We start from the raw sequence: 26,552 nt of genomic DNA on the forward strand, positions 1-26,552 counted from the left end.
GGTGGTCCCGGTAGGAGTGGTGGTCCCGGTAGGAGTGGGATCCTGGGGTCCCGGTAGGAGTGGGGGTCCCGGTAGGAGTGGGATCCTGGGGTCCCGGTAGGAATGGGGGCTGGGGTCCCGGTAGGAATGGGGGTCCCGGTAGGAGTGGGGGTCCAGGGTCCCAGGAGCAGCAACTTGGGGGTTCCTGAGGTCCTGTTAAGGCTGAGGGTCCCCAGCTGGGGGTGGAGGGGCTTGGGGCTTCCAGGAGCACTGGGGGAATGCCAGGGGACCAGGTAGGGCTCCCAGGGAGTCCCAGTTATGCTGCCATGTGCCCCCAAGCCTTATTCCCGCTGTTTCCATGGGTACCCCAGAGCCCCCGGGGCACCCGAAGGCGTGGGAACACCCTGCAGCTGGAGTTGAGTGGTGTCACCATTTCCAGCTCGGCGCCCTTCCGCTTGCACAACATCTGGTGAGCTGCTGCCACCTCTGTGGTCCTGTCACTGCCACCACCGTGGTCCTGCCACTGCCACCACCATTGTCCTGTCACTGCCACCACTGTGGTCCTGCCACTGCCACCACCACAGTCCTATCACTGCCACCACTTCAGTCCTGCCATTGCCACCACTGTGGTCCTGACATTGCCACCACCACAGTTCTTGTCACTGTCACCACCACAGTCCTGCCACTGCCACCATCACAGTCCTGCCACTGTCACCACTGCAGTCCTGCCACTGCCACCACACAGGAGACGCCCCAGTGTGAGCCTCAGAGCGTCCCTTGCTGTGTCAGCCCCCAAATCCCAACCATCCCCACTGCTCCCACTCCAGAAATCCCGAACAAGGCAGCACTGTCCCCACTCACTCGGGTCTCTGTCCCACGCCTGTCCCCAGCCAGCGGGTGGCCCTGCCTGATAATACCCCGAGTGTTTGTGACCTCATTTCAGCTAAAGAGCCCCTTTTTTTTTTGGTGTTTGTGCTGCCAGAGGACATTGTCCCCCTCGCAGCCCTCCCAAAACCCAGAGCAGTGCCCTCATTGCTGCGTCGCCGTGGGGTTCAGCCCCAGGTCCCTTCTCAGAGAGGGACACCACAGTCTTTGGGCTGTCACACGAGCAGGTGACAGACACCCCAAAGAACAAGGAGATGGGTGACATCCAGGTTTTTATGAGGCTGCTCAGCTAAATTGCACCCCATGGCCTGGGGGACCCCCAAAACCACAGCAGCTCAACCCCTTGGAGGGATCAGAATCCTCCAAAGGGCTCCCAACTGGAATTTTCCCTGTGCTGAGTGCTGCAAAGGCCCAGCTGAGACCAAGGGTCTATTTTGGAGCAGCATCCTCTCTGCCCATGACAGTGCTGAGAGGAGGAGGAGGAGGAGGAAGAGGAGGAGGAGGCAGAAATAGTCTGGCTGAAAGCCGAGCACTGGCAGAACAGCTTGGCACCATCAGAAATGAGCTGCACGCAGGGAACAGGGAGGAAAAGAGAGAAAAAAAAATCCCTAAAGCACCAAAAAAATGTTAATCTCAGGCAAAGCCCAGGGAGAGGAAGGCAAGGGCTGCTCTGAGCCTCTCAGGTGCATGGGTGTGGCCTGTGGCCCCCCCAAAAAGGATGTTTGGGGTCTCAGAGGTGCTGGGGTGGGGAGATCCCCTGGTCTGAGGGGTTGCATTGGGGTTTTCTTCGTTGTCAGCTGTGGGGTGAAGTGGGCTGTGAGGTGCCCCCACCCTGGGTGAAGCCCCCCCCAGCCCTGGCAGTGATTGATGCCAGTTTTGGGTGTCTCCCTCTGTTTCCAGTTCCACATCTGGCTTTGGCTACAAAGCTGGGATATTTTTGCTGTGTGACTTTAGGACCGAATAGCCTCAGTCTCAGATTTAAAAATTAAAATAAAATAAATAAATAAAATAAAATAAAAATAAAAATAAAAAAAAAAAAATAAAATAAAATAAAATAAAATAAAAATAAAATAAAATAAAATAAAAATAAAAAAATAAAAAAATAAAATAAAATAAAATAAAATAAAATAAAAATAAAATCAATAAAAATCAATAAAATAAAATAAAATAAAATAAAATAAAAAAATAAAATAAAATAAAATAAAATAAAATAAAATAAATAAAAATAAAATAAAATAAATATTTTTTTTATTTTATTGGGTTTCTTTGAGCCAAATTTCCCCGTGTTTCACCTGCACAGTGCTCTCCCAAAGTTTGGGGGTACCACAGCACCCCATATCTTCACTTGCAGGTAAAAGAAATATTCCCCAGCTCCTTGCTGGCTGAAAATTATCCCCCCCGACACGCAGCTGAAGGCTTCAGAAGCGAACCAGGTTTAATATAACCTCGGCCTGGGGGTCCAGCACGCAGCATCTCCGCCCCTGCCGTCCTCCCCCCCTCCCTCCCCTCCCTCCCTGGCGCGGGTGGGAGCCGCTGACTCATCTGCCATCATCACCATCATCATCCTCCCCCCACGAGGAAGGGCAATTCGAGGGGCTGCATTGCAGACCCGGCAGACAAAAGCGACGCTGCTCCTCCGCCCGCGGCTCCCCGGCACAAAAGAGCCCGGCCCGGCCCCGAGCTCAGCGCTCCCGGCACCGCCCGCCCTCCGCAGGTAAGGGATGCGAGGATGCTCGGCGAGAGGATGCGTTTTATTCCGGCGAGGATTTGGGTGAAGGGAGGGTGTTGGAATTGCTTTTTGAGGGGGGAAATGAGCCACAAGGCAGCGGGGATTTTTAAGTGGAGAGAGGTGGTTTTGCTTCCATGGGATGAGCCAGAGCGCACTGAGCCTGTGGGAAATGCTCTTTTTAAGGGGGTGACACGCCACAGAAGAGGGGTTTTCCCTCCACATTCATTCCCTTTTACTGGATATTTGATTATTTGACTTGTCACTAAACTCTCTTTCCCCCTCTCTTGTCACTAAAGTCCAATTTTTCACCTTTTGGAGCTTAAAAATCCACGGCCACAACACCCATCACCATTAATAATTCTCTGCCGTTGTGCTGCAAAAAACTCACTGACACATCCCTAGGGATGGACCCCCCCAGGGATAAATTCCCAGGGAAGAGATTATTTTAAAGTCCTGTGGCTCAGTTTACCCGGAGGGGGTGACACAGGAGCCTTTCATAGCCTCCGAGTGACATCCAGAACATTAAATTTAGCAGCTGATCGCACCGATCCAAAATACGCCTGAATCATCCTTGAGAATTCTGCTCTGAGACAAGGAACCAGCAGGAAAATGAGGATGTTTTGGGTTAGTCTGGTTTGGTTTTTTTTCTTCCCCCACCTCCGGTGCCAATCGAGGAGGTGAATGACATAACCCTGCCGGGGAGAAACCAGGCAGTGACTCAGCTCCGCCGAGAAGAAGCTGATCCGCGTCTTGTCCTGCTCTTTCCCAAATTTTTTTTTTTTGCGGATCGGGGTGGGGCTGCAGGGGGAATTCTGCAGCGGGGATGGATGATGGATGATGGATGGATGGATGGATGGATGGATGGATGGATGGATGGATGGATGGATGGATGGATGGATGGGTGGATGGATGGGTGGATGGATGATGGATGGATGGATGGATGGATGGATGGATGGATGGATGGATGGATGGATGGATGGATGGATGGATGGATGGATGGATGGATGATGGATGGATGGATGGGTGGATGGATGGGTGGATGGATGGCACGGCAGGGATGGGTGGGGTGCCGTGGGAATGCCGGGCGAGGCTCCTTCCAGCCCTTTCTAGAGGGTTCGGTCAGGGCAGGGAGGGATGGGGTGGGATCAGGGGAGGAGGGGGGATGCACAGGGACCCCTCCTCACTGCCCATTCCATGGGGATTCAGCACAGGGAAAGGTGTGGAGGAGTGGAAAAAGAGTTTATTTAGGTGCTGCTCTCCCACCTCTGCTCCCCCAGAGCTGGCAGGAAGGATTTCAGGAGGAGCAGGTGGGAAGGGGTTAATCCCCACCTTGCCCTCCCTCCCTTCCCATGCTGTTTGCTTGGGGAAACTGAGGCACGGCGTGACAAATCCCTTGGATCCCCCCCCGAATTACGGTGCAGAGAAGGGTGTGGATAAAACTCTGGCAGAGCTCGAGCCTGCGGTTAGACCCAGCCTAGAGTGAAACGCGCACAACGCCGTGCTCTCCTCCACCATCAACTCCTTTTTAGGGGATTATCCTGAAAAGGATATCCCCTTTTTAGGGGGTTATCCTAAAAAAAATTGGGGAGGATTATCCTAAAAATGATAGCTCCTTTTTAGGGGGTTGTCCTAATAAATTTTGGGATTATCCTAAAAAATGATAGCCCCTTTTTAGGGGACTATCCTAAAAAGGATATCTCCGTTTTTAGGGGGTTATCCTAAAAAGTTTTGGGGATTATCCTAAAAATGATAGCCCCTTTTTAAGGGGGTTATCCTAATAAATTTTGGGATTATCCTAAAAATGACAGCCCCTTTTTTGGAGATTATCCGTAAAAATGATCTCCCCTTTTGAGGGGGTTATCCTAATAAATTTTGGGATTATCCTAAAAAATGATAGCATCTTTTTAGGGGACTATCCTAAAAAGGATATCTCTTTTTTAGGGGGTTATCTTAAAAAGTTTTGGGGATTACCCTAAAAATGATAGCCCCTTTTTGGGGGTTATCCTAATAAATTTGGGGATTATCCTAAAAATGATAGCCCCTTTCTAGAAGGTTATCCTAAAAAGGATATCCCCTTTTTTGGGGATTATCCTAAAAGGATATCCTCTTTTTTGGAGATTATCCTTAAAAAGGATCTCCCCTTTTTACGTGATTATCCTAATAAATTTTGGGATTATCCTAAAAATGATAGCCCTTTTTTAGGAGGTTATCCTAAAAGGATATCCCCTTTTTAGGGGGTTATCCTACGGGACAGGATCAACATAGCAACACCTGAGATTTCTACCCACTTTGGGACAACTCCCGTGTTTTTAGCAGAGCTTTTCTCTTCCTTTTCTTTCCCCTCGTGCCCTCCGCAGCCCGAAAATGCTGGACACCATCAGCAGCCAGTACGACTCGTTCATCTACTGGAGGATGCCGATCCCACGGCTGGACATGGCCGAGCTGGAGGGGCTGGGGCTGGCAGACATGGCCCTCTACAAGCCCAAGGGAGGCCTGGCCAAGCTTGCTGACCACCGAGGCAGCCAGGAGCTCTCCCAAGAAGAGGACAGTCTGCTGCAGTTCAACAGCTTTAATTTCTGGCGAGCTCCCATTGCCAGCATCACCTCCTTAGATTTCGATTTAATTTGAAGCCCTCCCTGTCACTCCTCACCCCCCCCGCTCTCTCTTTCTGCCAGGATTTGGTTTTGGTGTCACTTTGGAGGTTGTTGGGTTGGGTTTGTTGGGTTGTTTTTTTTTTGGTTTCTGGGTGGTTTTGCCATTCATCATTCACTCAGCAGCTCACCGCGGCCTCGATGGTGATGGGCTCCCCAAAAATCTCCAACTCCTCTCTCTCCCTTTTCCTCCTGGAATCACAACAGCATTGGGGGCAAACACGAGGGGAAGGGGCAGAAACAGCCCCACTCCATTCCCAGAGGGTTTGGGAGGCGCCACCCCCGTGTGACAATCCCTCAGGTCATTTCTCAAGTGCTTTTTTAAGAAACTCCTTTGTGTAAACGAGGAGCAATGGGAATCGCCCTCGTTTTGCAGAAAGCGTCGACCCTCTGTGCTCCCCTGGCCCAATTTCTCAAAATTCCTCTTCGTCCCTTAACCTTCCCCTCGGGAATGAAAGGTGGAAGAGGCAGGGATGTGCTCAAGATATCAGCACAAACCTTCTTCTTGAGAAAAAGAATCACTTTGAGCATTGTGGTGTGAGCCCGAGCAGAAAAAATGATGTCCAGGAGGGTAAATAGACATGGAAATGCTCTGACTTTGCTTAGTGGGGTCAAGGCTGGGTGCTTATTGCCCCAGATTTGAATTTTTCACCCTTTTTTATGCCCCACGTGGTTTATTCCCAGTGCTGGGACAGACGCTGGGTACATTGTGGGGTGTGGAAGGGGGATGGGGCAGAGCTGAAAGGTGGATCTTACCCCCAAATGAAAATATTTAAGGTTTTCCACTCGCTCAATCCCTTTAAAAACAACAACAAACAATGCTGCGTTCATTCAAGTGGAAGCTTTGAGTTTTCTCCGGGGAGATTTTCACCTGCTGAGGTTTATTTCTGAGCATCATCTCAAAACGGGAAGAAAAAACCCAACCTGGAATAATTTTGGCTTTTAAACAGTTGGGTTATTTTTTTCCCTTTCCAATATTGTTTTCTGGGATTGATTTGTCTTCTTGAATGTGCTTTTTTTTTTTTTTTTTGGGTTTGATTGGGATGAAGTGATGTGGAGCATCCCAAAATCATCCTGAGAGTTGGGGGGTATGTGGCTGGGGGCAGGCTGAGGCAGCACTTAAAAAGTGCCAGAAATAGCCAAAAAATTGGGAAAATCTGCATTCTACTATGAAAATTGGATGCAGCTCTCCTGTAATCTGCAGAAATAATCAAGTTGTGCTGATTTTGAACCATCTGTGTAAAACCAGAGATGAAAAATGTAAACTCTCCTCTGCAGAGCTGTTTTGACTTCTGTGTTCCCAGCTAGGAAAACCTGCAGGAGAAGTTATTTATTATGAAACTTTAAATAAAATCAGCTCAAAACATACACATTCCTGTGGACATGCAGACTGACATCAATTTTTTTGGCATGAAAATGTCTCAAATCTCTTTACAGTGAGCTGGGAATTCACCCCTATGTCTTTGCAAATGCTGTGGAAGACTTAAGCATGGAAAAAACTAAGCCTAAAAGATTATTATAAGCACATTAAGGATATTATTTACACTTCAGCTTTTCCAAGCCTCACAGGAAAACACTCCAGAGAAGAAACAGCCCCCAGAACTCCAATTTTACCTCAAAAAAAGGACATTTTGGGCAAGTCAGGGGTAACACACCTTGGAGAGGGGGGGTTTGGCGGCCTGAGGGGAGCTAAAACCTGGACTGGAAGGCGCTCAGAGGGGACAGGTATACTCAAACTACTGAAATACATATATATAAATACAAATACATTTACAAATCCCAATTAACAAAGTCCCAAAGCACATCTAAACCACCCGGCTTCCGTGAGGCGCCGCCGCCATTTTATACTTGGCGCAAAAACGCCTCTGCCGGACCTAACTCCAGGAATCCCTCACCGTCCGCCGACTCTACTGATTGATATCCTTCCGCCAGGGAAACCCCTCCCCTGCCAGGCCTCTCCCGACGGCCCCAGGGCGAGGAGGGCGACGGAGAAAAGAAGGAGAAACCCCGCATTCCCCACAGTTCCCGCTGAGCGTGAGTGCGGGGCCAGCCCGATCTTTCTGCTCCCTCTCCGGGGACTCTTTTGTCGCAAGTCCTGTATCCTTCCGCCGCCTCAGGGGTTCGCTGCCGGGGCCGCCATTTTGTGAGGCCGCGGCGGGAGGGGCAGGGCAGACGCGGAACTGGGCAGGGCCGAGCGCCCTCAGCGGTGCCGGGGCCGATGAGGGGGACCCCGGTGAGGGGAAGGGCTGCGATCTTGGAAGTCTGAGGAGGGAGGACCCCTGTGAGGCGTTCAAAGGACTCCCACTGAGGGAGGAGCCTCTGAGAAGGGCGATCTTGGAGGTCTGAGGAGGGGGGACCCCTGTGAGGGGAAGGGCTGCGATCTTGAGGTTGTGAGGATGGGGGACCCCCATGAGGGGCTTTAGGGACCCCCATGAGGGGTTCAGAGGGCGCCCAGTGAGGGGATGGGCTGGAGGAGCCTCAGGGGCAATCTTGGGGGTCTTGAGGAGGGGAAACCCCCGTGTGGTGGACGCTCATCCAGAGAACAAATCCCATCACAAACATCCCACCTCGTCCTGCATTCTTACACCAGGGCAAATCCTCAATCTCTTCCCTTCACAAACCCCAAAACCACCTCAGGTAATGTCCTAGGGGACCTCGAGTGTGAAAACCTTGGGGAAAAAAACCCTAAGATCGCTCTCCAGTAGAGGGCAGATGGGTATTTAGGAAAGTAAAAGTGCTGAAATGTGGCCAAACACGCCCGACTGCTGCTTCCTGCCCCAGAATGTTTTCACCAGGCGAGATAAGGGAGGAGGATCCCAGCCCTGGAGTAAATAAATAAAAGGTGGTTCCAGTGTGAGTGGCTTGGCCAGGGGCTGCTCCAGGTCTGAAGAAAATGGATTTGGCTGATTGCAAGAGAGGAATAATGAGAATTCCTCCTGCCTGTGCCAAATCCAGAGTGGAACAGTTTGCTTTGCTCTTAACCGCCAGCGTTGAGTGTTTTGCTCTGGGTAAACACTGAGTAAGGAAATTGCTGGATAAGCGGGTCTAAGGGATGTGTAGGTTGCTCCTTATTTATTCTATTTACTCCATTTATTCTTATTTATTCTATCCCACATTAGATGGAAATAAAGAGGTTTCCCGTTGTTCCTTGAGCCTTTTTTTTTTGGCTGGGAAAACCCATTTAACTTGGTTCTAAGTGCAAATTCTTTTTGAGTAATCACAATTTTTCCTAATAACTCATCAAGTTAATTTTGTGCGTTTGGGGAAACCCGAACTGCTGTTTCTCCGCAGTCTTGAGGCTGCTGAAAATTTTTGGGAAGATTTTTTTTGGCCTCGTCCCGCAAACACTTCTGCATGTGAGTAATTCTTTGGTCAGGCGGGACTGTTCACCTGGGTGAATGTTTGCTTAGTAATCAGAGAGTGCTTTTGAAATCCCAGATGCTGACATTCCCACCCAGAAAAGGGCAACAGGAACAGCCCTGCCTGCTGCTCTGAGAGGTGAATTTGGCATTTCCCACGAGATGGCATCAGCAACCACTTCAATTGTAACAAAACCATTTAATTTAACACTTCCAGATAAAAGACTTTTCTTGTCTCTCTCCTGTTTTTAAATGGGAACAAGGGGGATCCTTAGCTGGGCTAAAGGGGAATCTGGTTACAAAGTGCTGAAAACTCCAGGCTTGGGCTGTTTTCACCTGCCAGCCCAAATATTCTATGAAACAAACTTGATAAACTTACTAAATCAGGTAAAAGAAGAGAAAAAAACAAGTAGCAAGGGTTAAATGAGAAGAACTTTAGGTGACCTTCCCTCTGTGTGCCTATAATCTGTTGATCTCCGAGGAACAGGATCTCTTTTTTTCCCCTTTTAAAGAGGAATTGTGGGTTCTCTGCACTGAGCTTGCGCCCATTTAGGTAATTTCCTGCCCCATTCTTACATTGAATAGGAGCTACTATGGTCAATTGCAGGAAGAAACATTGTTTTTGGGGCTGAGAAGGTTTGTTTATCTCATTTCAGTCAATATCCCCTTGCAGCGAGTGCTTTTGGGGTGATTTATTGATTTAATCCCAGTTCAAACTTAATTGAAGAAACATTGATGGATACCAATAAAAATAACTTAATTCTTATTAAATTTTAAATGGCTGATGTTGCCATATGCAGCCCTTGATATGCTTTAACAGTTATTTAAAAAATAAATAATAATTTGAAAAATAAATAATATTGAAACAGAAATTATAAACTTGAATAATTTATTTTAAAAATAAATAAAATATTAAAAATAAATAAAAACAGTTTTAATACATAAAAACTGTTGCAGAAATGGATTGACTGTCACATACAAACCTGGTTAAATAGTTCAGAGGAAAATTGTCTCAAATGTTTCCTGTCGCCATGTTGAGGCTCTGATAACTCCTTCTCACAGAAAGCTTTCTGTTGTTTTTTAAAATCATTTTTTATGCTGTTTGACCTTTAATTAACTTTGGATTTAGGAATTTGATAAAGTGGAAGTTTATCTAATCCCCTCACTTCTCAATTCCGTTCTCTTCCCCAAAGCTAAGCATTTTTTTTTTCCTCGAGTCTAGAGACAAGTAATTTAAATTCTTGGAGCTGCTGGTGCCACAGCTCTGATTTGTTGACCCGTGGTGCTCAAGTGTTTTCCTCTCTGGCACCCAGCACAGGTCAGGTCCCAGTTTCCTGCACTGGGAGCAGGATGCAGCCAAGGGAAGGGGCAGGGAAGGAAGCTTTGCAGAGCCAGGGCTGCTCAGCTGCTGCCTCCACTTCCACAGCTTTTCATTTGTGTGCTGGTCTTTATTAATGTGCAAAAAATAAAATTATCCAAGGTGGAAAAGACCCCCAAGATCATCAATCAAAGCTTCAAATGGACTTGATGATCATGGAGGTTGTTTGGACCTCCCAGCTACGCTGGGTTTACCCTGAAACCTTTGTTTTGCTGAGCTGCAGTGGTGTTATTCTCTTTCTCCTGCTAAAACCTGCTGCATTCCCACATTGTTTTCCATAATCCCAAGAGTCTCAAGCCACACACTCGAGCCTTTCCCCTTCAGTTTCTATTCAAGGAAGAGAGAAGGAAACCCTGACTCTTTTCTCTGCTCTTTGCTTTATTTTCCAAGGCAAGAAGAGAGGAAGTGGTGGAAACAGAAGCTGTGGATTGTGCCACCCGAGTGCCAGTGTGCCCAGAGCCAGGCTGGGCAGCAAGGTGAGGTTAATTCCAGAGGGAATTATTCCAGCTCCTGAGTGCCAGTGTGCCCAGAGCCAGGCTGGGCAGCAAGGTGAGGAGCAGCCAGGTTCAATTCCAGAAGGAAAAAATTCCAGCTCCTGAGTGCCACTGTCCCTGCCAGGAGGAGCAGCCAGGTTTAATTCCACACAGAAAACATTCCAGCTCCTGTGAGCTCGTGGGGTCTGAGGGCTGAGTGTCCATGGGGCCACTTAAACCACGCTGGAATATTTTGGGTTTTTTCCTGGAAACCCAAGGCCCTCAGGAAGAGAAATGCTCCAATTTGGCTGTTGGCTCTTTGGCAGAGACTGTTCCTTTATCCTGAGGGGAACATCCCAGTCTGGGATTAAATCATCCAACCCATGAAACCCCAACCTGCTACTCCATTATTTACCCAAAACTTCATACTGGCCCGTTAATATCAGCCTCAGTCCACCTTGTCCTGCCATTAAACTGCCCTGTAATCTCATTATTTTATGAGACAGATACAAATGGTGTCCGGCAAAGCAGGGCACAGCTCCAGAGCTCTGCTTTGTTTCCTCAAGGGATGTCATTCCCCTGCCTTGCCTACTACCGCCAATTCTTCCAGCGTGTCCCAGGGATACTCGATTATTTGGATTAACTTGGGGGCAGGAAAAGAGGATTAGGAAGCAGAGCAGCTCTGAGAGACGGGTTACATCAGTTCTGTCTGTTTACAGACTTGCCCTGCTGAAAAACAATTTTCTAAAGCTGTTAATTATTCTGAATTATTTCCCAAATTACTACAAATCATTCCTGGCTGGGGACCCACCAGGGAGACAAAGGGGAAACTGTTTAGGTGGTGCTACCTTCAGTCACTCACATGAGCTTTCTCCTCCCTGCTTGGCCAAACTCTGCCTTCCCAAAGCAAAAAAACTCATGTTTGCAGATTTAAAATATTTATTCTGTGGAAATTTGCAGCTCTTGCATGTGCTTAAAGCTGCTTGGGAGCTTAGAGACAGGAATTATCCAGGAGACCTTTCTATTCCTCTCCTTCATCCTGTCTGGAAATTCCATTAGTGAGGCATCAAAATTAAACTTTTTTTTTTTCCTCACATAGTTCTTTTTAAGATGAAAATTTTTGACTTTGAATTCTATCAGCCCCATTGGGGTGAAATACTCGGATATTTCAGACTTGGAATTGTCTTCTAAGAGGCAAGGAGTGGAACAAAGAGTGGATGCCCCAAGGAACACAAGGTGGATACTCCTGAGCCCGGGGGTCTCTCTGTGACAAACCTGGAGCTCAGGGATGATTTAGGATTCCCAGGAGGAGCTGAGCATCATCCAGGTCTCAGCAATAAAGCAGGAATTGCTCCTCATCCCTCTTTCAGGAGGAAAAATATTTTTCTCATTTCCCTCCCAACTTTTCATCGCTGGCAACTCTTTTTATTTTCTTTGCACCTTGGTTCCACCTCTTTCCAACCTTTGAAATCCATCCAGGTGGGATCTCACCTGCCTTCCCCACATTTCCCTACGTGCTGTGGGAACACCCACCATGATGACACTGTCACCTCCTAATCCTGGTGTTTATAAAGCAAAATTTCTCTTTTTTCCTCTCTTTTTAGTTAAATCCAGGGCTGTTCCTGCTGTGCCCCTCCACCCTCCACTTCCTACCATGCCAAAAGTGCTTTGAAACCTTGACCTGCAGAGATCTGAAACTTTCCCCCCAAAATTCCACCCAGCCAGGTGATCCAGGCTTATTCTGGGATGTCAATACCTGCATTGTTGGGAATGGGAAGAAATCCCACCCAGCTGGATTAGTGCTGAGCTGCCTGGGAATTCCAGCCTGAACACAGACCTTGTGCAAGGACCTGCAAATCCCAGGGACCAGATCTGGAATGGCAACAAAAATATTCTCTTGGTGTGTTGCTTTGGGTGTGGAAGGGATGTTTTCCCTTTTATCCATGATTTTCTTCTTCCAAAATTGGTAATTTTTGGATCGAGGCAACGTCAAATGTTTGTCACATGGAGCATCTCACACTCTCAGGGAAAACCATCCTTCACCTATTTGTTTCAGAAAGAATTTGAAGGAGTTTTTCATCAGAACACCCAAAATAAAAATTTCCTTGGTTTTACAATATTTAAGCAAATATTCTACTTCCCACACTGGCCAGTGCTGTAAACTGGTGGCACATGGAAATCCAGGTATGGCAGCCTGGGATTCTGCTTGTCTTTGGAGATACAAATGTCACTTTTTAAAACTAAAATTTCTATTTTTAAACAACTAAACGCTTTTTTTTTAACATGCAGCTGATCTGTATTGTGCCTTCTCCACTGTCCCTCAGTTATTGCCACCCTTCTCCCCAAAACAGGTGATTTTGCCAAAAAATCCCTTCAGCTGGGGAAAAAACTTCCCCTTTGGAAGAGGAAATGAAAAATAAAAACTCCATGGAGCTCATGGGAACTGGTTTGGGTTATTTTTGGAGGAAATAAAGCTGAGGGGATGTTGTCACCTTTTGGAGGTGAATCCCCCGATTTAATTTCTGGAAATATCCATGTACCAAAGCTCACCAAAACTGATCTCTGCCTGGAATTCCAACGCAAGCTCTTCCACAGAAAAACACCAGGAGCTTTTTAAGCCCAAAGCAGCATTTTTAAGCCCAAAGCAGCATTTTTAAGCCAAAAGCAGCATTTTTTTGGTCAGTAAATTCCCTCCCACGGGAGGCCAGGCCGGGCTGTGCCGTGTCAGGGATTTTCCTGCCCGCGCCTCCTCCAGCCTCGCATGGTTCCCGAGGAGAACCCTGCCTGTCTGCCCTCTCATCAGCACACTTTGGGGTTAATTAGCACACTTTGGGGTTAATTAGCACACTTTGGGGTTAATTGGACCCGTGTTTCCCTCCTTTCTGCAGTGGGTGGTTTCAGTTATCCCAAATCCTGCTGGGACACCCAGGAAAGGGGAGCACAGAGCTGGGGGGTCAGGCTGAGAATGGGGCACCCTCCCTTCCACCCCAATCCCCTTCCTGGGACAAAATCAAATTATTATTTGATTAATTTGGACTTTTATCCCATTGTTTTGATCGCTGAAGAAATCAGGGACAAATTCCCTGAGTGCTGGGACAAGAACACAAATGCTCAGCCCCCCCTTTTCCACCAAGGGAAAACGCTTTGGAATGCAGAAATTCCGACATTTAAATTCGGTTTTTTGTTCTGTATTTTTTTATTAAAATCCTCTGCCACTGTTGCAGTGCCCTGGCCCAGCCCTGCTCCTACACAGTAGGATGGGCTGGGCCATGTGTCCCCCTTCCTGGTGTCCCCAAGGGGGGGTGACAGCAACTCCCATCCCCCACGAACAGAAAATAAATTAGAAAGAATTAAAAAAAAAAAAGCAAAACCAAGGGGATGGGAGACGTGGAGACCTTGTCACTGCACTGTGGGGACACGGGCATCCCTGTCACCCTGCTGGGGGCTGTCCTGGTGACATGGGGACAGAGAGCTGGGGTGGTGGGGACCCTGCACCCCGGGGGAGGTGACACTCGGGGTCCTGGGAGGGTCTCAGGTGACACTTGGGTACCCCAGGTGCAGTTTTGGGGGTTCCCGGGAGGGTCTCAGGTGACACTCTCCGGGGGCCTCAGGTGGGCGCCCCGTCAGTTTGGGGGTTCCCGGGAGGGTCTCAGGGCCGCCCCGGGGCCGCGGGCAGCAGCAGCGGTTTGGGGAGCAGGGGCGGCTTCATGGACAGCGAGGCGCTCCAGGGCACCGGGCCGGGGTCCCCAGGGTGTCCCCCCCGGTGTCCCCCCCGGTGTCCCCAGCGAGTGCATGCGGGTGAGAGCCCGGGGCGGCCCGGGGGGGTTCACGGGGGTCCCCCCCAGCGAGTAGCTCTGTGCCAGCGGCCGCCGCGGGGCCGGGGGGCTGTCGGGGGGCACGTCCAGGCGCACCGGAGCCCGGTCGTGGGGGCGAAACGGGCGCGCGGCCGCGGCGCTGGGCAGCACCGGTTGGCGAAGGAGCCGCTGCCGAGGGGTCACGGGCCACGCCGCCCCCGGGCAGCCGCTGCAGCGTCTCCTTCCGGCCGCCCTGCCCGGCGGGCCCGGCCCGGGGGCTCCGCGGGCCGCGCGAGGCTCCGGTCCCGGGGCGCGGGGCGGGGGCAGCGGCGGGGGCTCGGGCTCGGTGCCGGTGCCGCTCCCGTCCTGCGGCGGCAGCGCGGGGTACAGGCGGGGCACGGAGGCTGTCTCGGGGTCCGCGGGCGCGGCGGCTCGGGGGCTTTGGGACGGCGGGGCGCTGGCAGCAGGTGGCCAGCAGCCCGGTGGCCAGGGCGCCCACGGCAAAGGCGCCCAGCACGCAGCCCACGAGCACCGGCACCGGAACCGTCGCTTCGGCACCCGGCCCGGGGTGCCGGACCCCTGCGGGACCTCCCGTCAGCCCGGTGTCCCCCCCAGAGACCCCTGGTCCCGCTCACACTCCTGGGGTTCCCCCTCCCATCCCTTGTCCCCATGGTCCCCCCTTTCTCCTGTTCCTGGGGTCCCCCCAACCCAGGGTCCTTCTCCTTCCCAGGGGTTCCTCTTCCACCCTTGGGATCGTTGTCCCACGCCTGGGATCCCTCTCCTGTCCCTGGGGGTCTCGTGCTTGTCTCTGGGACCCCACAGTCCCTCCCCAGTCCTTGGTGTCCCCCTCCCCAAACCCTGGGGTCTCCCCCCACCCCAGGGTACTCGGACAATGTCACTGACCGTGCGCCAGGTCTCCATCCTCGTCACCGTCCCTTGCAGCCCCTGTGAGAGCACAGCAGGCTCAGGCCAGGCCCCCCGTGTCCCTTGGAGCCACCCGTGTCCCCTCCACATCCTCCCCATCCTCTGGCATCAGCCACGCGTGCCAGAGCCACCCCAGTGCCACCGTGGTGCCACCTGCATCCCCCCAGAAACCCCCAAACATTCCCAGTGTCCCCCGTGATCCCCCAGTTCACCTTGGCAGGTCCCGCTGATCCCGAGGGACCCCTCCATGTCCTGCTGGAAGCCACTCCTGGGACACAGAGGGGACATCACCCTCTGTCCCCAGCGGGTCCCCACACGCCCCAGGAGGTCGGGGATGGGAGGGACAACTCACGGAAGGTCCTCGGAGAAGGGGACGCAGCCCCTGGAGGGCAGCCAGACACAATAGGGGTCTCGGGCAGCCAGGCAGCTCCTGCGGGGACACGGGGACACAGCTGCCATCCGTGTCCCTGTGCCCGTGTGTGCCCGTGTCCCCTCCCCTGCCCTCGTGCCCTCGGACGCTTCCATGACCTCGCACACCCTTGTGTCCCTGTGCCTTTGCACACTCATGTCCCTTGCACACTCCCGCTCTCTCGCACACTTTCCACATTCCCATTCCGCACATCCCCGTTCCCTCCCGCCTCCTTTCCATCCCTCCCGAGCCCCCCGAGCCCCCCGAGCCCCCTCCCGGCCCCGCTCACCCTCGGCAGGAGCCGTGGCGGCTGCAGCGGCTCAGGGGCAGCCGCAGGAGGCACCCGGCGAAGGCCACGAGCAGCTCCCGGCCCGGCAGGTGCAGCTCCAGCCCCAGCACCCGGCTGGGGACCCCAGACCCCCGCGGGCTGTGGCACCTGCACCCCAGAGCACCCGGGGTCAGCAGAGCCCCCCTGACACCCCCAAATCCCCTTGGGCTGTGACACCTGCACACGACAGCACCCGGGGTCAGCAGAGCCCCCCTGACACCCCCAAACCCCCTTGGGCTGTGACACCTGCACCCCAGAGCACCCGAGGTCAGCACAGCCCCCCTGACACCCCCAAATCCCCTTGGGCTGTGGCACCTGCACACGACAGCACCCGGGGTCAGCAGAGCCCCCCTGACACCCCCAAACCCCCTTGGGCTGTGACACCTGCACCCCAGAGCACCCGGGGCAGCACAGCCCCTGACACCCCCAAACCCCTTGGGCTGTGGCACCTGCACCCCGACAGCACCCGGGTCAGCAGAGCCCCCTGACACCCCAAACCCCCTTGGGCTGTGACACCTGCACCCCAGAGCACCCGGGGTCAGCACAGCCCCCCTGACACCCCCCAAACCCCCTTGGGCTGTGGCACCTGCACACGACAGCACCCGGGGTCAGCAGAGCCCCCCCGACACCCCCAAACCCCACAGCACTCACAGCCCCACAGTGCCCAAGAGCCCCCACAGTGCCCAGAACCCACCCCCCAGGCCCCCCAAGCACCCCAAACCCCTCAGTGCCCATCAGCCCCCTCCAGCACCCCCCAAGACCCCCAGGACCCCCAGACACCCCTCAATGCCCACCAGCCCCCAACACTCCCAGTACCCATGGCCCCTCCCAGCCTCCTCCAGCACCCCCAAGACCCCCAAGCACCCCCAGGCACCCCTCAATGCCCCCCGACCCCTCCAGCCCCCCCAAGACCCCCAGACCCCCGCCCTGGGCCTGCCCCTCACCGCCCGGGGTCGTAGAGGCTGATCTCCTCCAGCAGCAGCGTCCTGTCCCTGCTGTCCCTGCTGTCCCCCGGCTCTCGGGGGTCCCTCGGTGCCGGGGTCCCCCCGGGGGGCTGAGTGGCCTCGGGGCTCAGTGCAGCTGCCAGGACCTTGAGCAGCCGCCCGTCCTCGGCGCCCAGGAACAGCACGGTGTGGTTCCCGCGGGGCCCCGCGCCCGTGTCCGCGGCCAGCTGGGTCAGCCTGCGGCGGGACAGGCCTGGTAAAGCCGGGCTTGAGGCTTAGGGGCTTCCTGGTGGTCCCACCACCCTTCACAAGGACCTTGCACAAGGAGCATCCCCACCCTGCAGCACCCGAACCTCCTCACATGAATTATTCCCTGGCTGCTCCATCCCCTCCCACAAATCCATCACTTTTTCTAAAAGTGATAACTTTTATCATAACCCTTTTCCACAGCAGAGAGGAAATAGCTCAAATCTCTCGATGGGATGTTTTTCTTTCAATATTTTTTTGGTTTTTTTGGTTGTAAATGTTTAGGGGGGGGGGAAAAATCACCTAATATATCGTTCTTAAAAGAAAAGAGAGAAATGTGTTCCCTCGTGATACCTTGGCTAAGTGGACTGTCTAAATATACAATATAAAATAATATAAAATGTAAAATGTGAAATGTGAAATGTAAAATGTGAAATGTGAAATGTAAAATGTAAAATGTAAAATGTAAAATGTAAAATATACAAATATAAACTTATATCGATATAAATATATAAATATGTCTAAAGATACCAGGTAAAAGGACAATACTGGGGCAGCTTACAGTGCACCATGGTGATTTAGGAAACCAACTTCTTATGGCATCTCACTTCCTAAGTCCGTCCCACTCCTGAGGCCACCCTGTCCCCGAGGCCACCCTGTCCCTGCACCTGGTGCCGGTGTGGGTGAAGAGGGGCCTCCCTCCCGCGGGCCCCACAGCTCCGTGCAGCAGCGGGTGCTCCTTGGCGAACACCAGCGTCTCGTCAGGGAAGTCCCCAGAGGTGACAACGCCAGCAGCGGGTCCCATCCCGGCGCAGCAGCCCGGCCTGCGGCACAGCTGGTGTGGGGACGCGGTGTCTGCGGCACCCGGGGGTGTCCCGGGGTGCCTGGGGGTGCCTGGGCTGGTACCTGGGCTGGGGGACCCTGTCCTCCGGCACCGGGCTCCAGGTGGTGCCGCGGGGCTCGGCGAAGGGGCCCTCGAAGGAGCGCTCCACGTCTGCCAGGTAGAAGGCGCAGACGGCCGAGCCGGGGATGCTGCGGTGACAGCAGGGGGGACACGATGGGCCTTGGTTTGAGCCCCTCTGTGTCCCTGGTGTGTCCCCAGGCTCTGTTTCTCTGTGTGTGTCCGTGTGCTGCCCCTCTGTGTCCCCATGTCCCCATTTGAGTCCGTCCCCATGTCCTCCTGGGCATGCCCCTTTCTGTGTCCCCATGTCCACATGTGAGTCCCGACTCATCGCCCTGTCTTCACATCCCCATGTCCAGGTCCCCAGGTCCCCAGGTCCCCTGGTCCCCATGACCCCACATTCCCATGTCCCCATGTCCCCACATCCCCACATCCCCATGTCCCCATGTCCCCATGTCCCCGTGTCCCCGGGTCCCTGTGTCCCTGTGTCCCCATATCACCATGTCCTCACACCCCCATGTCCCCATGTCCCAATGTCCCCATGTCCCCATGTCCCCATGTCCCCATGTCCCCACATCCCCACATCCCCACATCCCCACATCCCCACATCCCCACATCCCATGTCCCCATGTCCCTACGTCCCCGTGTCCCTCTGTCCCCACATGTCCCCACATCCCTGTGTCCCTCTGTCCCCATGTCCCCGTGTCCCCGAGTCCCTGCCTGTTGGGTTGGGTGCCAAAGAGGGCGAGGACAGCGGGGCGCCCGTGCAGGGTCTGGGGGGGCGTCACAGCCTCCAGGACATCGAAGTAGAAGACGGTGTCCCCAGGGACGGAGCACTGCAGCCGCACCTTCAGGAAGGATGTCCAGCGCCGCTCCAGCACCCGCGGGGACCCGCCCCGGTCATTGCGGCACACCCGGGCCACCCGGGCCACCAGCACCTGTGCAGGAACCGGGTCAGCACCTGGACATGTGGGGTCAGCACCTGGACACCCTCAGGGTCACCAGCACCTGTACGGGAACCTGCTCAGCACCTGGAGATGTGGGATCACCACCTGGACATGTGGGGTCAGCACCTGGACACCCTCAGGGTCACCACCCAAACACCTGGGGTCACCACCCAGGGGACCTGTGGGCATTGGCATCTGGGCACCTGGACATCAGCACCTGGACACCCTCAGGGTCACCACCCAGGGCACCTGGGACCCCTGGGCATTGTGGCTGTCCCTCAGACACCTCAGGGGGCGCCCAGGGGTCACCCATCCTGGTGAGGGGTTCAGGAGTCTCCCCTGGCTGGAGCCCAGGGTGGGGGTCCCTGGGTGCCCCCCCTGTGCCCCCCATCCCCTGTGCCCCACCTTGCCCAGGGCGCTGAGCTCCACTGCCACCTCCCTGAAGAAGAAGTAGACGTAGGGGCCGTAGGGCAGCACCTGGACAAAGTGGGGTTCTGGGGGGGGGGGCAGGGGAGGTCAGAGGGACCATCAGCTCCTGCCACCTCCTGTCCTTGTCCCACAGCCTTGTGCTCAGCCCCTCCTCTGCATCCTGCCCCCCTGTACCCCCAGATTGCAGCCCTGCACCCCCCGACCCCATCCCCACATCCCCCTGCCCCATTCTGCCACATCCCTCCATCCCTGTAACCCCATCCCACCCCCACAGACCTCCAGAGACCCCCATCCCACCCCCAGAGACCCCCAGAGACCCCCATCCCACCCCCACAGACCCCCAGAGACCCCCACACACCCCCTCTACCCCTTTCCCATCCCCACATCCCCCGCCCCACTCTGCCACATCCCTCCACACCTGTAACCCCTACCCCACACCCTCCACCCCTGTACCCCACCCCCCCCCAAGACCCCACACACCCCCCCTACACCCACAGACCCCCACAGACCCCCTCCCCCCATCCCACCCCCAGAGACCCCCCCAGACCCCCTGTACCCCATCCCCACATCCCCCTGCCCCACTGTGCCACATCCCTCCACACCTGTAACCCCTACCCCACACACTCCTACACCCCTGTACCCCCATCCCACCCCCCCAGACCCCCGTACGCACCACCCCAGACCCCCCAGACCCCCCCATCTCGGGGTACCCTGCAGCCAGCGGGAGCTGTACTTGAGGGTGCGCAGTGGAGCCTGCCCGGGGCTCAGGCTGCGGTAGATCACGGCGTCGCTCGCCTGGAAATCGGCCACCGTGGCCGAGTACAGGCTGCCATCTGCGGGGGGGGGACACACCGGGTCACCCCCGTGCCCCCCCCGTGCCCCCCGTGCCCCCCAGCTGCCCAGCACCCACCGACAAAGAGAGCCACGATGCTTTGCTTGGCATCAAAGGGACACCGGGCTTGGCCGCTGACCTCGTCACCCTGCTGTGCCAGGCTGCTCACCTGGGGAGGGGGGGGACACATCCAGAGACGGTGACACCCCTCCCCAAATACTCAGCACCCTCCTTGTGCCATCGCCAACCCCATCGGGGTCCCCTCTGGTGCAGTTTTGGGGTGGCCTGGGAGGGTCTCAGGTGACACTCGGGGTCCCAGGAGGGTCTCAGGTGACACTCGGGGTCCCTCAGGTGCAGTTGGGGTGTCCCGGGAGGGTCTAGGGTGACACTTGGGGTCCCCCTGGGAGGGTCCCAGGTGACACTCAGGGTCTCAGGAGGGTCTCAGGTGACACTCGGGGTCCTGGGAGGGTCTCAGGTGACACTCGGGGTCCCAGGAGGGTCCCAGGTGACACTTGTGGTCCCCCCAGTGCAGTTTTGGGGTGTCCTGGGAGGGTCTCAGGTGACACTCAGGGTCTCAGGAGGGTCCCAGGTGACACTCGGGGTCCCCCCGGTGACACTCGAGGTGCCCCCGGTGCAGTCCCCAGAGCATGGAGAACCTCCGTGCTCTGGCAATTGCCCTGCTGGGGCTGAGACCCCCAGGACCCCCCCTCATTTCGGGGGTCCCCCTCTCACCTGGTAGGTGCGGCACAGGGGGCTGAAGGCGTTGGTGCCACAAGCCAGGAGGGTCTCGGCGTCGCGGGGCACCAGCACTCGGATGTAGTTGTGACACTCGTCCTGTGGGCGGGAGGGGACACGCAGGTGACCCTGGTGTCACCACCCTCAAAGCCCGCACCCCAAAGTCCCCTTGACGCCCCCTCACCTGCCGCCGGCCCCGCATGGCGCAGTTCTGCCTGTCCTGCGGCTCCCAGGTGAGGTGCTGCCAGGTGACATGTGCCAAGGGGGGGTGGGCACGGGGACCCTCGCCCCCGCCGTGTGTCCCCTTTGTCCCCAAGGTCGCTGTCCCTGTCCCCCTTACCCGCTCCGGGTACAGCGTCCCCTTGTCCTGCCGCAGGCTGAAGGCGTAGATGTGGTCCCTGGAGGGGGGGATGAGTGTGCAAGGGGGCACGGGGGGTGTGCAAAGGGACATGGGGGGTGCAAAGGGGACACGGGGTGTGCAAAGGGACACGGAGGGTGTGCAAGGGACCCGGGGACAACACACACAGGGGGTGTGCAAGGGGACACAAGGGGTGTGCAAAGGACACGGGGTGTGCAAGGGGACATGGGGTGTGCAAGGGACCCGGGGACAACACGCACAGGGGGTGTGCAAGGGGACACAAGGGGTGTGCAAAGGACACGGGGTGTGCAAGGGGACATGGGGTGTGCAAGGGGACACGGCGGGTGTGCAAGGGGACACTGGGACAGCACGCACAGGGGGACAGCGGGGTCACGCACTGACAAGGGTGTAGGAGCGTGCAAATCCTTGCACAAGCCCAGCTAAGGATGCTCGGCACCGGAGCCGTGCCCCGGCACAGCGGGCGCTCACCGGGCGGCCACGAAGAGCGTCCCGTTGAGCCGCAGCATCCGCTGGAAGTCCAGGCCGAGCCGGGCCGTGCCGTTGTCCCCCCGGAGCCCCGCGAAACGCGGGTACGCGGCGGTGGCTGCGGAACGGGGAGCGGGGGGGGGGGCGGTGAGACCCCCGGTGACCCCCGGGAGCGGCGTCTGAGAACGGGAACCGGGACTGGGAGCGGGAACCGGGACTGGGAGCGGGAGCTGAGAACGGGAACCGGGACTGGGAGCGGGGTCTGAGAACGGGAACCGTGACTGGGAGCGGGAACCGGGACTGGGAGCGGGGTCTGAGAACGGGAACCGGGACTGGGAGCGGGAACCGGGACTGGGAGCGGGGTCTGAGAACAGGAACCGGGACTGGGAGCGGGAACCGGGACTGGGAGCGGGAGCGGGGTCTGAGAACGGGAACCGGGAGCGGGGTCTGAGAACGGGAACCGGGACTGGGATGGGCTGCGGGAGCTGCAGCGGGGCCAGGGCTGGGGGCGAGGCAATGGGGCAGGATTGGGGTTGGGGCTGCGATTGGGGTTGAACTGGGGCTGGATGCTGGGGGCACGGATTGGGGCCAGCATCTGAAGTTGAATTGGGGCTGGGGCAGGGGAATCGCGCCCGGATCGGGACCAGCATCTGGACTGGAATTTGGATTGGGATTGGGGCAGGGATCGCAGCCAGGATCGGGACCAGAATCGGGGCTGGAATTTGGATTGGGATTGGGGCTGGGATCGCAGCCAGCCCCCCCAACCCGCACCCCGGGGCCGCCCCCCCGAGCCCCGCTCACCTGCCAGCCCCACGGTGCTCCGAGCCACCAGGTCCCGCGGGAAGGACTGCGCGGGGGTCCCGGCCACGAGGAGGAGGAGGAGGAGGACGAAGAGCAGCGGGACCCCCGGCATCGCGGGTGGGGCTGAGAGCGACCCCCCCGCCCCGCCCCGGGCTGCGAGCGGGGGGAAACTGAGGCACGGGGATGGGGGGGGGGTGGAGTGGGGACAATGTGGGGACAGTGTTCCCAGTGTCCCCAGTCCTCTCAGTGGTTCCCATTTCTCAGTGTTCCTGCCCCAAAGTCCCCAGTAACCTCCTCCCAGTGCTCCCAGTGCCACCAGTGCAGGGACATCACCCCCCTACACCCCAAAACCGCACCCCGAGTACCCCCACGACACCTTCCACCCAAAACCCTAAAACGCCCCAAAACCGCCCCGTCCCCACGCTCCATGGCCCCGTACAGCGCCCTACACACCCCCTGCCCCAGCACCCCACAACACCCAGCCTGCACCCCAAAACTACCCTAAAACCACCTCAAACCACCCCAAAACTACCCCAAAACCACCCCAAAACCACCCCAAAACTACCCCAAAACTACCCCAAACCACCAAACTACCCCCAAAACCACCCCCCCACCCCACCACCCCCCCCCAACAACACTCAGCCTACACCCTAAAACTACCCCACAACCACCCCGAACCCACCCGAAACCACCCTAAACTACCCCTAAACTACTCCAAACCCACTCCAAACCACCCCAAACCCACCCCCTGCCCCAGCACCCCACAACACCCAGCCTACACCCCAAAACCACCCCCAAACCATCCCAAAACCACCCTAAACTACCCCAAACCCACCCCAAACTACCCCAAACCATCCCAAATCCACCCCAAACTCACCCCGTCCCACCCCTCCACCACCCCTCCACCACCCCCCCAACATCCCCCCAACCCCCTCCCCTCCCGACCCCTCGGCGCTCGGTACCGGCTCCAGCTCCCCGCTCGGTCCCGAGCGGCTCCGCCCCGGAACGGGCCGGGACCGGGCACCGGCCGGAGCGGGGGCGGGACCGGGGACCCCCGTAGGGAGCGCAGAGCCCCCGCCGCGGGCCCGGGGCTCCCCCCGCGGCCGCCCTATAGATAGGCGTTAATCCCCGTTAATGAGATGATCCTCATTAACTGCCGAGGGTGGGGGTTGGGGGTTTTTTGCACGCGCGTGTGCGCGGCTGTGACACCCCCGCCCCTTCTCCCCCCCCCAGATCGGTGCGCGCTCCCGCGTGTAACCGCCGGGCGCGCGCGTGGTGTGGCGGCCACCCCGTGTGTGTGTCCCCCTCTGTCACCTGCACCGTGGTGTGGCCACCGAGAGCTACTGGGAGTTACTGGGACATACTGGGAGCACTGAGCTGCCCCCCGGGGTGTCCCCTGAGTGTCACCCCTGGGGATGCTGGGGACACCCCTGAGGCTCGGGGGGGCCCCGAGGGGGCGGGCACGGGGTGACATCTGCTGGCACGGCCTGGGATGGCACCGCTCGGGGACACGGTGTCGCCGGAGCGATGGTGGCAGCCCTGGGGACACGGCGGTGTCCCCGGAGCCATGGTCGTGTCGCCGAGGGGTGGCAGGTGACAGTGTCGCCAGTGGGGGAAGGCGGAGGACATGGACACACAGGACACGTGGAACGCGCACAGGACACACGGGGGACACAGGAGGGACACACGAGGACATACACAGGACACGGGGGACACACACAGGACACACGGGGCGACACACACGGGACACGGGGGACACATGGGACACCCACAGGACACACGGGGGACACAGACAGGACAGAAGGACACAGACAGGACAGAGGGACACACACAGGACAGAGGGACACAAAACTGTCCCCAATCTCCGGTGCCCTCCCGAGGGCGGCGCCATTCCCGGCGGTTCCTGCAGGGGGCGCAATCTCCAGCTCGGGTGAGGCCCCGCCCCCCCACCGGGAGGAGTCAGGCCCCGCCCCCTTCCCCAGGAGGCCCCGCCCCCGTCATGGCGGGCGCGCGCGTGCTCGTACACGTGCGGCGCGCGGGGGCGGGGGGGGCGGCGGCGTTCGGGCAGGTCCGGGGGGCACCGGCGGGAACCGGGGGGAACCGGGGGCAATGGAGGGGTCTGGGGACTATGGGGGTAACGGGGGGGTCAGTGCAGAGCAGAGGGAGCGGTCACTGCGGTGACAGCGCGGGGACAGTGACAGCGGTGTCCCCGCAGAGTGTCACCGGCGTGTTCTGCCCCGCGCACACCGACGTGGCCCTGGTGAGCTGCGGGCTGGAGCGCGGCCGCTTCCTCATCTCCGATGTCCCCTTCCCCGGCTCCACCGTCACCGTCCTCAAGGTGCGCGACGCCACCAGCCCCGGTGTCCCTCCCCACCCCCGGTGGCATCCCTGACATCCCCTGTCCCCGCAGAGACCCCCGTTCTGCCCCGCCAAGCTGCGAGGGGACACGCCAGGTGACCGGGGTGGACCCGCGGGGGTGGCGGCAGCGGTGGCCGTGCTGCTGGAGGCCACCTGCGGCCACGTGCTGCTGACCCGCCGGGCCAGCACCCTGCGCCACTTCCCCAACGTTTGGGTGCCACCAGGTGAGCGCGAGGACGGGGGACAGCAGCTCTGGGGGGTCACAGGTGTTTTGGGGTCCCCCTGACTACTCCTGTCCCCCCCCGCACTCAGGTGGGCACTTGGAGCCGGGAGAAGAGGTGAGGTGACACCGCGGGGAGGGCCAGGGGGCGCTCAGGTGAGTGTGGGGACACCTGTGACACCCCGAACCCCCCCAGCTGGTGGCCGCGGGGCTGCGGGAGCTGGCAGAGGAGACGGGGCTGCGCCTGGAGCCTGGAACCTTCTCGTGGCACCTGCTCGGCCTCTGGGAGGTAACGACCCCCCCAACCTCAAAGCTGGGCAGGGGGTGACACCCCCAGGTGGCCGCTCTGTCCCACGGGTCACCCCTGCTCCCCGCAGTCGCTGTTCCCCCCCTCGCTGAGCTGGGGGCCACCGCGGTGCCACCACATTGTCACCTACCTGGGGCTGCGCTCGGCTGAGCCCCGCCAGCGGCTGCAGGTGGGGACACCGCCGGGGGCCGGGGGGGGCACCTCTGAGAGGGTCCCTTCATGGGTGGGGGGCACCTCCGAGGGTGGGGGACACCTCCATGGGGGTCCTTCGTGGGTGGGGGGCGCCTCTGGGTGTTGCAGTCCCTCTCTGGGTTGGGGTCCCTCTGAGGGTGGGGGTCCCTCTGAGGGTTGGGGTCCCTCTGAGGGTGGGGGTCTCTCTGAGGGTTGGGGGTCCCTCTGAGGGTGGGGGTCCCTCCACGGCCAGGCTGTTCCCCCCCCTGGAAGCCCCTCCTGAGGTTGGGGTCCCTCTCTGGGTGGGGGTCCCTATGGAGGTTGGGGTTCCCCCCCACCGCGGGGGTCTCTCCCTCCACGAGGGGTCCATGCCCAGGCCCGGCTGTGCCCGAGCCCGGGTGAGGTGAGCGCCGTGGCCTGGCTGGAGCCTCGGGTCCTGGAAGCCATCGCTGCCACCGAGGATGGAGCCGAGGCACCGGGACCGGGATCGGAACCGGGATTGGGATCAGGATCATTCCCCAGCGAGCTGCCGACCACCGTGGGGTGAGACCCCCCCGCCACCCTGGGGACAGCGACACGAGGCTGGAGAGCCCCTGCGGCTGCCCAGCCCCGCCGTGGCCCCGTTGCTGAGCCCGTTGCCCGGTCCAGGATCACGGAGCTGAGCCCCGACGGCTTCCGCAGCTCCCGGATCGCCACCGGGATCCTCCTGCGCCGCGCCCCGGCCCGCGGCCCCGACCTGGAGCGCGTCAGCACCGGCACCAAATTCGCGCTGGGGCGGTGGCGGGCGCGGGGGGAGGAGGAGCGGGAATAAAATTCCAGCGGGATCCCAGCCCCGTCCTGGAGTGGGGTTTGCGTGGGTTCGGGGGGATTCCAGGGGAATGGAGAGGGTACAACCCCTTCCCCGGGCT

The 26,552-nt window shown here is 57.5% G+C and overlaps 3 protein-coding genes and 1 long non-coding RNA gene across 4 annotated transcripts; 3 read left to right on the plus strand and 1 right to left on the minus strand.

Moving 5' to 3' along the window:
• Positions 1–2,365: 2,365 nt before the first annotated feature.
• Positions 2,366–6,616, plus strand: MLLT11 (MLLT11 transcription factor 7 cofactor). The gene is made up of 2 exons (XM_030965210.1): positions 2,366–2,578; positions 4,951–6,616. The coding sequence occupies exon 2, from the start codon at positions 4,958–4,960 to the stop codon at positions 5,219–5,221; it is 264 nt and encodes an 87-aa protein (XP_030821070.1). The 5' UTR covers positions 2,366–2,578; positions 4,951–4,957; the 3' UTR covers positions 5,222–6,616.
• A 564-nt stretch (positions 6,617–7,180) lies between these two features.
• LOC115913277 lies at positions 7,181–12,252 on the plus strand. Its single transcript, XR_004061379.1, has 3 exons — positions 7,181–7,278; positions 10,372–10,457; positions 12,059–12,252. It is a non-coding gene; the product is annotated as an uncharacterized LOC115913277 (long non-coding RNA).
• Positions 12,253–14,159: 1,907 nt separating this feature from the next.
• SEMA6C (semaphorin 6C) lies at positions 14,160–22,924 on the minus strand. Its single transcript, XM_030965143.1, has 17 exons — positions 22,589–22,924; positions 21,791–21,905; positions 21,284–21,341; positions 21,128–21,184; positions 20,941–21,042; positions 20,287–20,377; positions 20,087–20,209; positions 19,353–19,441; positions 18,721–18,938; positions 18,006–18,131; positions 17,768–17,923; positions 16,854–17,090; positions 15,871–16,017; positions 15,525–15,602; positions 15,385–15,440; positions 15,152–15,193; positions 14,160–14,827 (listed from the first exon to the last, which is right to left on the minus strand). Exons 1-17 carry the CDS (start codon positions 22,698–22,700, stop codon positions 14,160–14,162), a joined length of 2,475 nt encoding a protein of 824 aa, XP_030821003.1. The 5' UTR covers positions 22,701–22,924.
• A 1,663-nt stretch (positions 22,925–24,587) lies between these two features.
• Positions 24,588–26,462, plus strand: NUDT17 (nudix hydrolase 17). The gene is made up of 8 exons (XM_030965144.1): positions 24,588–24,656; positions 24,804–24,926; positions 24,999–25,170; positions 25,259–25,284; positions 25,363–25,455; positions 25,544–25,642; positions 26,021–26,187; positions 26,293–26,462. The coding sequence occupies exons 1-8, from the start codon at positions 24,588–24,590 to the stop codon at positions 26,453–26,455; spliced, it is 912 nt and encodes a 303-aa protein (XP_030821004.1). The 3' UTR covers positions 26,456–26,462.
• The last annotated feature ends 90 nt before the right edge of the window (positions 26,463–26,552 follow it).

The sequence above is a fragment of the Camarhynchus parvulus genome, chromosome 25 (genome assembly GCF_901933205.1).
Source record: "Camarhynchus parvulus chromosome 25, STF_HiC, whole genome shotgun sequence".
Lineage (NCBI taxonomy): Eukaryota > Metazoa > Chordata > Aves > Passeriformes > Thraupidae > Camarhynchus > Camarhynchus parvulus.

Bases quoted from the DNA above. Each gene is read 5' to 3' on its own strand.
- MLLT11 (XM_030965210.1), top strand. From the start codon at position 4,958: ATGCTGGACACCATCAGCAGCCAGTACGACTCGTTCATCTACTGGAGG.
- SEMA6C (XM_030965143.1), bottom strand. From the start codon at position 22,700: ATGCCGGGGGTCCCGCTGCTCTTCGTCCTCCTCCTCCTCCTCCTCGTG. The intron at 20,378-20,940 runs GTGAGAGGGGGA...CCCCCTCCCCAG, and splicing joins CCCTGTGCCGCACCTACCAG to GTGAGCAGCCTGGCACAGCA. The intron at 18,939-19,352 runs GTGGGGCACAGG...GTTCCTGCACAG, and splicing joins AGCTCAGCGCCCTGGGCAAG to GTGCTGGTGGCCCGGGTGGC.
- NUDT17 (XM_030965144.1), top strand. From the start codon at position 24,588: ATGGCGGGCGCGCGCGTGCTCGTACACGTGCGGCGCGCGGGGGCGGGG. The intron at 25,171-25,258 runs GTGAGCGCGAGG...CCCCGCACTCAG, and splicing joins CAACGTTTGGGTGCCACCAG to GTGGGCACTTGGAGCCGGGA. The intron at 25,643-26,020 runs GTGGGGACACCG...GTCCATGCCCAG, and splicing joins AGCCCCGCCAGCGGCTGCAG to GCCCGGCTGTGCCCGAGCCC.